Raw genomic sequence first — 13,382 nt, forward strand, 5'->3', positions numbered from 1 at the left:
TCCAGAATCATTGAAGTACAGTAGCAAGACACAAGTCAGCATGACAGAAATGGTCCGGGATGCAGTAGATAACTTTGGCATCTATAGTAATGTAGTGGTAAAGGTTCTATTATTGAGCATCTAGGTAAAGAGGTAATGTTTGGAAGGAGCAAAAATGGCTTCATCACAGACATATTAACCTTATTCTTTTTTTAAAGACTTGGCAGAATCACATAGTAGACCAGGAGAATGCAATAGACTTAAGTTATGTAAATGATAAAAATTGATGCTGACCCAGAGTGGAAGTTCTAAAACATATTGGGGGGGGGTGAGAGAGAGAGAGAGAGAGAGAGAGAGAGAGAGAGAGAGAGAGAGAGAGAGAGAGAGAGAGAGAAAAGGGGAGAGAGAGGAGAGAGAGGAGGAGAGGGATGGAAAGAGTGAGAGACAGAAACAGAAATACAGGGAAAGAGAATATAACATAGCTGCAAACAATGTGTTTGTATCTCTGTAGCTGGACTGAGGTATGTAGGAAAGCTCTATTGTTATAGGCAAAGCACAGGAGCATCTGGTGAAATGCTTCCCATCCTATTTACTAGGTTGCTATTCAGTGCCCAAGATCCCTCTATGGGAACAAAGTACAGTTATATGGAAATCAGCTTAAAAGGTACTAGTGACCAAGCTGAGGAGCAGAACAGCTAACAGTATTTAGAATGAATCCTACCCTCATTTTCCAGATTGAGAGTTGGTCTGTGGTAACAGTTTGACCAGAAGATACTGGATTCTCAGTACCCTAGTCATTTGAATATTTAAGCTGGGATAGTGAAAATCTGGAACCAGGGAGGTCATAGCTGCATTTTGGATATTACTATGTTTTTGCTTTCTAATCATTTTCTTCTGTAAAATAGAGGGGTTTGACTAGATGATGTCTAAGGTTCCTTTCTGATCTAGAAGCTATTGAGCATCCTATGGCCATAACTAGGTAAAATATTTTGCATTTACTACAATATGAATGACTTTTATTAGCTGGACCGAAATTGGAGGAATTTCTAGGAGAAGGGTCGGGCCCAAGAGTATACTGAGCCTGAGCTTTAAGTAGACTTTCAGGAAGTTAAGAGGGAGGTTTGTATAGGGATACTGGCCACACGACATGCCATAAGGATAAAGTTGCTTTCATCAAGTCTTTACAGTCAAAATAAGGGCCATCTCCAGTCACCCTGTTCTATATCTGTCCAGATATATTTTGGCCCAGATGGCTTTGGAGGAGACAGGCTAGTGACTTTTTGGAGCCCACCATCACTCAAAGCCAGCTCACTTGCATGTCATGGCATCTCTGATATCATGGTCCCCTTCAAGAACAAAGGATAAAAGACACCAGTCAACATGGAGAGGTTTAGGCTAGAAGATGATACACATATTCATGGGGATTTAGAACTAGTTTATGACTAGACTCCCCAAATAGTCCTTCAGAATTTTGACCTCAGCTCTCTTCTCTTTTCTCTCCACACAGTCTCTCTTATGTAATTTTTTTAGCTCCTATAGATTTCATGCTCATCTCTGCAAATGAGTCCCAATTTATTTAGTCCTTATCCTTTCTTGAGCTCCAGACTCAAGAAACACTCCAAACTTATCAGCTGCTTACTAGACATCTCAGCTGGATGAATCATGTTGTTGCTGAGTTGTTATAGTTGTGTCTGATTCGTCATGGCCCCATGTGGAGTTTTCTTGAGAAATATACTGGAGTGGTTTACCATATCCTTCTCCAGCTTATTTGACAAATGAGGAAACTGAGGCAAATAGAATTAAGTGACTTCTGAGTCCACATTTGAAACCAGGTCTTCCTGACTCCAGAGTATTTTTTCACTGGGCCACTTAGCTATCCTTATTCTAAAGTCAACATATCCAAATAAGAATTTGGTACTCCCTCTTCCTTTTACTTTGTTTCCCTCAGACCTACATCCCATCACAATTGCATCCTTCTAGTTATCCAAGTTCATAACTTCTGGGTTATTCTTGACTATTCACAACTCCATCAATAATGTACCAGTGCCCTTATCTTTCCATAACCTCTTCAATATGGACAATTCACATCTTTTATCAACATTATGAACTGGTAGGTAACTTCTTTAGGTATTTGTAAGTGGAACCTCACAGTTCATTTGATGTGCATTTCTGTTATTAATGATTTGGAGCATTTTTCATATAGTTATTAATACTTTGTTTTTTGAGAACTGTCCATATCCTTTGTCATCTTATCTGATGGAAATAGGCTATTAGTAATCTTTCAACCAATTTGTTAATTGTTTATATATTTGACTCTTGTTTGGCTATTTATGGTATTGTGGATATTCAATTCTTGGAGAAATTTGATACAACCCCCCCCCCAATTTGTTTACCTCCAATTGCTCACATTTCTATGGTATTTTTTATCTTTAAAAGTTTCCTTATGATAAGCTATTGCTATTGCCTCTTTAGAGATGAGGAAATATACTTAGAGAGGAAAAGCAATTCACCTAAGGCCATATATGGTTTGTCTCAGAACTGGATTTCAAATTTAGGAATTTCAACTTTGATATATACTGATCTTTTCAATGAGCCAAACTTTCTTAAGCTTGAAGAAGGGTTATCATTAATCACATCAGGCCTGAAAAAAAAGGACAGAGAATACAATCAATAAACATTTAGGATGCTCTGTACCTATAATCATAGGACAGGGAAAGATAATTTCAGGGCTTCTAGAAACCCCTCCAAATACTTTAAACACATCCTCATCACAATTTAGAAAATGTGGGGAGAGAAGACTGCAAAAACAAAGGGGAAAGTAAGAAAATTGCAGATAGAATAGGGTTGGGGAGATAAAGGACATTCTTGGACTTGTTAGGAGGGCTAGTTGTGGACTATAAGGTTCTCAGTGCTCACAGCAGGAAAAGGGCCCCTACAATAGCATGTGATTCCAATGGACACGTGAAGAGTTGCTGAATGGGCTTAAAGAGGCATTTTCTAGTTCCTCAAAGAGATAATTCAAGGGAAGGCTTTAGTCACAAGAATATTTAACCAAATACTGAACTCCAGCCAAGGTGGGGATGGGCATAAAAGAGAGCAAGATCAAGGAGGGCTGACCATCACCATACCTGAAGGAACCTTCTATTTAATAAGAAAGGCAGGACAAAGATACAAGTAAATAAAAAACAAATTTAAAAATTTTAAATACAAAATACCTTACAAAAAATTTGAGGAGGAAGGCTTGGAAGTGAGAGGAACCTTGGAAATTCTAAGAAAGATACTATTCAAGCTGCACCTTGGAGGAAATGTAGGATTGCTAAAAAAGATAAATAGGAGGAGGACTGAGAGGGCATATCAAGTGTAAGAGATATTGTGAACAAAGTCTAAGAAATGGGAAATAGTCTTTTATTTTTTCTCAATTGCATGAAAAACAAAATTTTTTGATATTCATTTTAAAAAAAATTGACTTCTAAATTCTCTCCCTCCTTCCTTTTCCTTCTCCTTAAGAAGGCAAGCATTTTGATGCATTATATGCATACAGTCATATAAGACATTTTTATATTAGCCATGTTGCCAAAAACAAACAAAAAGAACAACAACCCAACAAACAAAAACACTGAGCAAATAAACGAATAATAAAAGTAAAAAAAAAACTATGCTTGAATCTGCATTCACATTATCAGTTCTTTGTCTGGCAGTATATTTTTCATCATAAGTCCTTTAGAATTGGTTTAGATCATTGTACTACTGAGAATAGCTAATTACAGTTAATCATCCCATAGTATTATTGTTACTCTGTACAATGTTCTCTTGGTCTGATCATTTAATTTTGTATGAATTAATGTAAGTGTTCTCAAGTTTTTTTCTGAAGCTATCCTGCTCATCATGTTATGCTACAGTTTCCTTTAATTGTTCTGTCTCAATCTTCCTGATGGCAACCCCCTTTCTTGACCATTAGGACTTATATAATTGGGGCTGGGAACAGGGTTCAGGTCAGGACCATTAGCATTCCAAAGAGTCAAAAAATGCAGATGGTTTATTTCAAGATAGGGGGGCATATCTTCTATCTGACATTTTGACATCCCAACTTATCAGGATTTATGTTCCTTCCTTATCCCTAATCTGTCAGAACCAAAGGTCCATTCCTGGAAGTTCCAGCTCACCAGTGTCTCACTCCCTGCTTTTGTTACCCTAATTGCTGGAGCCCTATAAAAGTCTGTGTAATTATTTGCTCTTTGCTGGAGGCTTTTTGAGACACCAGTCCAATCCAACCTGCTGGGGTCAACATGGATCCTGCTTTACCCCCAGTAAATCTCTCCCTCTAAATAAAACATTAAAAACTCTGTAATCTCTATCTTGCCTCAGTTTCTCCAGCTTTACAATCATTTCTTATAGCATTTTAGTATTATATCACACACATACCACAACTTGTTAAGCCGTTCCCAAAATGATAGTATCTCTGGAATTTCCAGTTCTTTGCCAACAGAAAACAAGTTGCTATAAATATTTTTGTATATATAGATCCATTTCCTTTTCCTTGATCTCTTTTGAGTATGAACTCAAGTAGTGGTATTTCAGGATCAAAGGATACATATAGTTTTATAGTTCTTTGAGCATAGGTCCAGGTTGTTTTTCAGAAGAGTAGGATCAGTTCACAACTCCAACAGTGCATTAATGTCCCCATTTTTCCACATCCTCTCCATTATTTTTTTTCTGTCATATTAGCCAATCTGACAGATGTGAGATGGAACTTCAGAGTTGTTTTAATTTGCATTTCTCAAAGTTGTTTTAAATTACATTTCTCTAATCCATAGTTATTTAGAACTATTTTTTTCCATAACTATAAATAGCTATTTCTTCTGAAAACTTCCGGTTTGTATCCTCTGACTATTTATCAACTGGGGAATGGCTAATATTCTCATAAATATGTTCTCTATTCTATTTGAGAAATGAGACTTTCGTCAAAAAAAATTTTTATAAAAAATTTCCCCAAACCTAGTTTCCTGCTACCCTTCAAATCGTTTTGACTGTTCAAAATATTTTTAATTTGATGTAATCCAAATTATCTACTTTCCAATTTATAATGCTCTTATTTCTTCTTTGGTCATAAAATTTTCCTTTATTCATAATTCTGATAGGTAAACTATTCCATGCTCTCCTAATTTGCTAATACTATCATGCTTTTTGCCTAAACTAGAAATCCATTATCTTATCTTTGTGTATGGTATGAGATGTTGATTTATGCCTAGTTTCTGTCAAACTGCTTTCCAGTTTTCCCAGCAATTTTTAACAAATAGTCATTTCTTGTCCCTAAAGATCTTGGATCTTTGGGTGTATCAAACATTATTTCCACTATGGTAATTTACTGCTGAATATGGTATATATAATCCATTTCACTGCTCTACCACTCTATTTGTTGGATAATTATCTTTTTGTAATGCAGTTTGAAGTCTAATACTATTAAGCCACCTTCCTTCATATATTTTTTTCATTGATTCCCTTGACATTCTTGACCTTTTGTTCTTCCAGAGGAATTTTTAAATTTTTCTAGCTCTGTAAAAAATTTGTTGGTAATTTGATTGGCATAGTACTGAATCAGTAAATTAATTTAGGTAGAATGTGTCTTTATTATTTTGGCCCAACCTATCCATAACTGATTAATATTTATCCAGTTGTTTAGATCTAGCTTTATTTTTGTGAAAAGTGTTTTGTAATTTTGTTCATATAATTTCTGGATTTGTTTTGTCTTAGGAGTCTTCCCAAGTATTTTATATTGTCTAAAGTTATTTTAAATTAAATTTTTCTTTGCATCTCATTCTGCTAGATTTTGTTGGTAATATATAGAAATGCTAATGATTTATGTGGATTTATTTTATACCTTGCAAACTTGCTAAATCTGTTGATTATTTCAATGAACTTTTTTAGTTAATTCTGTAGGATTTTCTAAGTCTACCATCACTTTGTCTATAAACAGTAATAATTTTGTCCTCATTGCTTATTCTAATTCTTGTTGCTATAAGTAGCATTTTTAGCATAATATTGAGTAGGTACAAATGTTGTATTTTATCAAAAGCTTTTTCTGCATCTATGATTTTTGTTGATTTTCTTATTGTTACAGTGAATTATGCTATCAGCATATTAAGCCTGCACAATGGTCATAATACATGATCTTTTTGATATATTGCTGTAATCTTTTTGCTGGAATTTTATTTAAAATTTTTGCATTGATATTCATTAAGGAAATTTGTTTATAGTTTTCTTTCTCCATTTTTGCTCTCATAGGTTTGGGTATCAAAACCTTATGTCATAAAAAGACTTTGGTAGGGCCCATCTTTACCTATTAAAAAAATAATTTATATAGTATTGAGATTGTTCCTTAAATGTTTAGTGGAATTCTCTTGTGAATCCATTTGGTCTGAGAGACTTTTTTCTTAGTGATCTCATTAATGGCATGTTCAATTTCTTTTTCAAAGGGAGAGTTATTTAAGTATTCTACTTCCTCTTCCATTAATCTGGGCAATTTATATATATATATATTTGTAAACATTCATCCATTTCACTTGGATTTCAATTTTACTGGCATATATGATCGGGCAAAATAACTCCTAATAACTGCTTTAATTTCACCTTCATTAGTGGTGCATTTTTTTTTCATTTTTGATACAAGTATTTTGGTTTTCTTCTTTTTCTAACTAATGGTATATCTATCTTATTCATTTTTCCTCATAAAACCAACCCTTTTTTTAGTTCAATTTATTTATTTATTTATTAGTTCAATGATTTTCTTACTTTCAATTTTATTAGTCTTTTTTATTTTCAAGAATTTTCAGTTTGATGTTTAACTAGGGATTTGTAATTTTCCCCCCTCGGTTTTTCTTCTATTGTATGCCCAACTCATTGATTTGCTTTCTCTCTTTTATTAATATATATGTATTTAGAGATATAACATTTCTCCTAAGTACTTCTTTCACTGCTTCCCATAAAATTTGGGATGTTGTCTAAGCATTGTCACTCTGTTTAATGAAATTATTGTTTCTATGATTTGTTCTTTTGACTTTTTTTTTTTTTTTGCAAGGCAACTGGGGTTAAGTGACTTGCCCAGAGTCACAAAGCTAGTATATGAGGGGTTTCTGAGGCCAGATTTGAACTGAAGTCCTCCTCAAATGCAGGGAGGCTTAAATGAGTTGAAGTTGATATATGGGTGACTTATAGTGTTTCTGAAAAAACTGAGTTCCATTCTCCTTTCATTGACTTTGAAACACAAGGCTCTCGTTGTGTTTCCCTTAAGACTTTTGTTAATTAGTTGACATTTTCCTGCCTTGTCTTCTTCCCTACTCAGTTCATGTTGCAATAGACAAGAGTTTCTTTCTAACATTCACATCTGAAGACGTAAAGAGTTGGAAGAGAACTTGGAACATAGACTATAAGATGTAAGGGTGGAAAGGTTCTTTTTTAAAGTCAAAACCTATAATCAATATAGAAGACTCTCTCTTGAAATACTCCTTCTACAGTTAGAGATAATCAATTGTAGACTATCAAACATCACTAACCTTTTCTACCACACTGCCTTTGGAGAGATAAAAATAAATGGCATGAAGATGCCAGTTCCCTATTATTACTAATAATTAAAAGTGATTTCTCCTAATTGTTTAGCATCTTCTCCTTTTTATCTTCAAAATTAGTTCCCAAGTTGTTTTCAAAATGGAGTTTTTCCTGTGAGGATTTCCTTTGCTTCTACTTGGTTTACTCCAGTTGCTTTTCCTGATATCTTCTTAAATGTCATTTCTCTTCCTTTATATAGATAATTGGACACTGAGGTGTTGAGTCTAAATGTGGTTCTCTACTTTGTATTTGATGATCAAACTAGAGAACTATGGATTACTGGCAAATCTGCTAGACTAACTGCTGACTTTTCAATTTTCTTTAGCAATGCTTTTAGAGTAACCTGATTTAGTTATGTAGCATGCTAAATTCTCTGTAGATTAAAAGTCTTTTCTACTGCTTTCCATGTATTTAAGGAAATACTGCTCTTAATCTTCTAACATCTTATTTAATGTTTTGCATATATAAATTGGTATTCCAAACCAATGTTGCCTTTGTTTGCTTGTTGTGTTTCTCCATATAAAGAGATCATATGTTTGCTATTTCTGGGTTCATGTAGCCTCTGAGTTGTAGCTACTATTTCACATCAGCTGAAATGTAATAAAAAGAGGCGATCAGTTAAGGTCTTTGCTAAATTCATTTTCTATCTTTTATCTTCAAAAGCTTCTTAGAACTGGTCAAGCTAAAGCTGTTTTATTTAGCCAATGTGTCTTTTAATTTTTATCCTCTTGTGTAATTGTCATATGTTTACTTTTGGCTTTATTCCTTGATGCTGACTACAGAAATGACTCACTTTAATAACCAGTTGTTTTCTATTAAATTCAATTCTTGTGATTATCAATTTTGTGATTTTTGAGTTTAGTAATTGTTAGGCTCTTATTAGGTGCTAATTCGGTACTTAATTCTCTAGCTCAGAATTGTTCACACTTTTAGTTCACACCTTTAAAAGGAGTTCTGAAAAGTTGTTTACACTCCTTTAAAAGGAGCTAGTCCATTGGCTGAAGGAGTTCCCACAAGCCCATTCTCTGGGAGGATAAAAGGAGGCAACATTGAGCCTGGAGAACAGTCTGGATTGTGTTAAGGACAAGACTTCTCAGGAGAACTTCAGGGAAGCTGGAGGAGATTCAGAGCCAGGATTCAGGAAGAAGAGGATTCAAGATTCTACCTTCACTCTGGCTGGAGGCTCCAGAAGCCTCCCAAGAAACCTGCTCACAGAGAAAAGGATTTACAGAAAAGAAACCTCCTCCCAGAGAAGGATTACAATCGAGAGACAACAGGACATTACAATTAATTGTCAGTATCATGTCCTAAGCCTTCAAATTCTCTACCATGCTATCACTTTCTCCTTGGCCTTTCCTTTCCACTGTAACCTCTAGAACTACCATTTAATTATTAACAGACTTCCCTTCCCTATACATTTGTTTTTCATATTTTTCATCTTCATGTACATATAGAAACTTGGACCTTTTTAGAAGACACAGTATCCAGAAGACCTGGCCACCTACCTCTAATGCCAGGTATTACTTCTTTCACACACTTTTGATTATACCATGGATAGGAATAATTGACATACTTATTTTCCCCCTCCTCACTACTTCCAGGCTCTCCTGAGGTTCAAATCATGTGATCGATCTACTGGTCCCAATGTAAGATTCCTTTCTCAAGGAATTTAGTACCCTACTTATAGTCTTGCTCTGTATTATAGCTACTAGCTGATGAGCCCCGTCCCCCAATGCTAAACACTCCAACCTTTAAATAAAAAAAATAAACTACTTAAACTCCTATGTCTTAGAAATTCACTTTACTCAGGTATCCACAGGGATAGACATATAATGTCTCATCACCCATAAATGTGCCACCTCTATAATTTGGACTCTGACATTCCCCTTTTTGATTATAATAACCTGTCCTGTCTCTTCCTCTGCTTTATTCCTTCTAAATTATTGTCTTCATTTTAACCAGCTTCCTTTGTCTTACTTAACCCCTTATTTCTTTGCCTCCTGATCTTATCATTTATACTTTACCAGTCCTCAACCATTAATGCCAGCTGTCTCCATTATACTTTATCTTTTCTCAAATGTATCCTCATTCCTCAATATAACTTTTTTTTGATTGTCAATCACCTTAATGATTGACCTTCAAACCTTCTCTTCTTGCCTCAAATCCCACTGCCTGTTTCACCTATTTTCAGTGGATGTTCTGTTTTGCCTACAACAAAGACAATATGCATAGTACCCTTTTCTTCCCTGTTCCAATACCCAAAGTCTCTCCACAGTCTTCTTCCTCAAACTTCCACCCTCAGAGCCCTTTCTCTCAAGGGAGGGGGTAAGGATGAAGAGCTCCTCCCAGATCCTCCACCATTTAATGTAAGCACCTAGAGAATTTTTCTTATTACCCCCCCCCCCCAAAAAAAAAACTCCTTTCTCTGATTAAATAAAGTGGAGGATGGACAATTGTAGAGCTCCTTACAAATCTCCCACTAATTAGCTAATTCAAATTCTCTCATTTCTTACCCACATATTTTTCTGGATTCCAGGAAACTTATCTCCAGAAAACTTATCCTTCTGCAAGATGAATTCAACTCAGAAACTCACACTTCCTCAGCATTTCTCCCCCCTCCCCCCTCTGGTTGGAAAGAGTAGGAAGTGGGAATCTAGTAGATCCTACCTGATCTTCCTCCATTTAACTATGACACCCAGGGAAATCTCATGTTTCCCTCCTGTTTCTTGGGCTTCATCTTTTTCAAAAACTCACCATTCTATAAGATGAAATAAACGTGGCAATTCATACTTCCTCAGATTACTTCCCACCATGACAATCTCTGGCTTTTGTTTATTGATTCTGACCCATTCTTTACTTTTTTGCTTTTATTTGATGAAATAGGGACCCTTCTTTTTGTCAGTGTCAAGCTTTACACCTGAACTATTGATCTCATTTCCTTCTAGCTCCTTCAGGATCTTGTCCCACTTGCCATTACCTTTCTATCTTTTCCAAAATCTCCCCATTTACTCTTCTTTCCCTCACTGTCTAAAAAAGAAGTTAAGATTTACCCTAACTTTAAAAAAAACACCACTTGACTTACCATCTCTTCAAGCTATTAGCCCTTACCTCTTTTTAAAAATTATTCTTATCAGTTCCCAGAATCATCTGTGGTATAGAGTTTAGACCAGGATTCTGAATCTTTATTTTTGTGTGTCATGGCCCTCATAGGCATCTCCTATGAACCTCTTCTCAAAATATTTTTATATAAATAAAATAAAATATATAGCTTATGAAGGAAAATAATATTGAAACATATTTATCAAAATATTAAAAAAAACAAAACAAGTTCATGGATTTCAGGTTAAGAATCCTTTTTCTATTTCCTCACCATTTAACCCTTTTCTTCATAATACATTGTGATCTAGCTTCTGACCTCACCACAACAGCTATTGCTGTCTCCAAGGTTACTAACAATCTCTTGATTGATAGCCTTTTCTGGGTCCTGGTCCTCCTCCTCTGCAGTTTTGTATCCCATAGACCACTCTTTCCTCTTGGACATTTCCCCCTCCCTTGACTTTTATGACATAACTCTCTCCTGATTCTCCTTCTGCCTTTGTGACCACACTTTATTTTCCTTTGGATCATAATACATCCCTAGCTACCTAATTACTGCTGACTCCTAGAGTTCCTTCCTGGGTTCTTTAGTCTTGCTTTTCTCTCTCCTTCCTTCCCTCTCTTTCTCTCCCTCCCTCCCTCCATTTTTTTTCCTCCCCAGATCTTTTAAGTTTTTATGGGTCCAAGCATCTTTCAGCAGATGATTCCACTATCTATACATCCAGTCCCAATTTCTGATCCTTCATCTCCAATTCTTTATCATCATCTCCCTCCTGGGTATTTCACAGGCATCTGAGACTCAACATGCCTTCCATCTCTTAATCTGCTTTATACCCCAAACTGAATTTATTTCCTTTCATGCTAAGGCAAACATTCTTATTTCTCCTGAGGGCACGCCCAGCTGCGCCATCACTCCATAATCTCAGAGAAACAGGAGACAGAGGAAGAGGACAGGGACAAAGGGGAGAAGACGAGGACGATGGAGAGAATCTGGAAGAAGGGAGAAGGCAATGAAGGAGGGCGGAAAGGTGGAGGAAGGAGAAAAAGGAAGAGGAGGAGAAGGAGGAAGAGGCGGAGAAGGAGGAAGAGGCAGGGCGGGAGGAGGAGGCAGTGGAGGTGGTGCTGATGGCTTGGGGATGGATGACAGAGTTGGCTGCCCCCACGCGGGGGACGGAGCACGTTAGCTCCTTGGTCTTCTAAGCAGCCCAGCTCCTGAAGAGGGAGCCAAAGCTCAGACCCCGTTCCAGACAGCCGCCACCCGCCTTCCTCTCCTCCTCCTCCTCTGCCTCCCCCTCCCCCTTCCTTCCTAGTCCGGCCACGCGGAGGGATCGAGAGCTGAGGAGAGCAAGAGAAGGAGGAGGAGTCTTCAACGTCGGCGGAAGCTCGGCCTCGGCCCCTGCGCAGCCGCGGAGAGGGCGAAGGCGGAGCCCGAGCGGGAGCTGGAGCCCGAGCGCGCGATCCCGGCGAGGGCGGGGCGCGGACTTGTGGCGTGTGAGGTGAAAAAGCGGCCGCCCCCGCCGCTGGCACGCTTAGGAGCCCGTGAGCGCGGAGGAAGCAACATGTCAGCGCCGGCGGCCAAAGTCAGCAAAAAGGAACTCACCAACAACCATACCGAAGCCCTGGAGACCTCGGAAAAAGAGCAACAAGAAGCAATTGAACGAATTGATGAAGTGCAGAGTGAGATAGACAAGCTGAATGAGCAAGCCAGTGCAGAAATTTTGAAAGTAGAACAGAACTACAACCAGCTCCGCCAGCCTTTCTTCCAGAAGAGGTCAGAGTGGATCGCCAAAATCCCGGACTTCTGGGTGACCACCCTCGTCAGCCACCCACAGATGTCCTCGCTGCTCGGGGAGGAAGATGAGGAAGCCCTGCATCACTTGACCAGGATTGAAGTGATAGAATTCGAAGACGTGAAGTCGGGTTACAGAATAGATTTTTATTTTGATGAAAACCCTTACTTTGAAAATAAAGTGATCTCCAAAGAGTTTCACCTTGAAGAAGGTGGGGATCTGGCTTCAAAGGCAACTGAAATCCATTGGAAATCTGGGAAGGACTTGACCCGGCGCCCGAATCAGATCCTGATCAAAGGGGGCCGCAAAAGGTTTCTAGAAGAGCCAGACAGCTTTTTCACTTGGTTCTCAGACCACGTTGATGCTGGGGCAGACGAGTTAGGGGAGGTCATCAAAGACGATATCTGGTTAAATCCCTTGCAGTACTACCTGATATCTGATCTTGATAACGAGGAAGCGGTAGGAGAAGATGGGGACGAAGAAGAAGAGGAAGCTTTCGAGGAGAGTATTGGGGAGGGAGAAGAAAGCGAAGAGGAAAATAATGGAGAAGGTGGTGAGGTAGAAGACCGAGGGGAGAATACTGGACAAAATGACTAATAGAACGTTGATGGATTCCAAAGCTTTTAGCTTTAAAAATTTTCCCAGTCCTTGGGAGCAAGTTTCAGTCTTTTCATTTTTTGCTCAATCACCGTGTTTTATGGAGTGTTCCTTCTTTCCTCATGCCATAATTCACAGCTTATTTTTTTTGGGAGGGGGGGAGGGAATAACTTGAGCGCCATTATCTCTTTCAAATTCATGTTTACTCTTCTCTGGGCCAAATCAAACTACTTATGGATTCATAGGATATCCCTATTCATACATGCATAGGTTTCAAATTCACAGATATAAAGGTGGAAGGGACGTTACATGCTAGGT

The 13,382-nt window shown here is 37.7% G+C and overlaps 1 protein-coding gene across 1 annotated transcript; it reads left to right on the forward strand.

The window, feature by feature from the left end:
• Positions 1 to 11,771: 11,771 nt before the first annotated feature.
• LOC141557349 (protein SET-like) lies at positions 11,772 to 13,114 on the forward strand. Its single transcript, XM_074292882.1, has one exon. The coding sequence runs from the start codon at positions 12,237 to 12,239 to the stop codon at positions 13,062 to 13,064; it is 828 nt and encodes a 275-aa protein (XP_074148983.1). The 5' UTR covers positions 11,772 to 12,236; the 3' UTR covers positions 13,065 to 13,114.
• The last annotated feature ends 268 nt before the right edge of the window (positions 13,115 to 13,382 follow it).

Source organism: Sminthopsis crassicaudata, chromosome 2 (assembly GCF_048593235.1).
Source record: "Sminthopsis crassicaudata isolate SCR6 chromosome 2, ASM4859323v1, whole genome shotgun sequence".
In the NCBI taxonomy this organism is placed as follows: Eukaryota; Metazoa; Chordata; class Mammalia; order Dasyuromorphia; family Dasyuridae; genus Sminthopsis; species Sminthopsis crassicaudata.

Excerpts from the sequence above, each read along its gene's own strand:
- LOC141557349 (XM_074292882.1), top strand. The coding sequence starts at position 12,237 with ATGTCAGCGCCGGCGGCCAAAGTCAGCAAAAAGGAACTCACCAACAAC.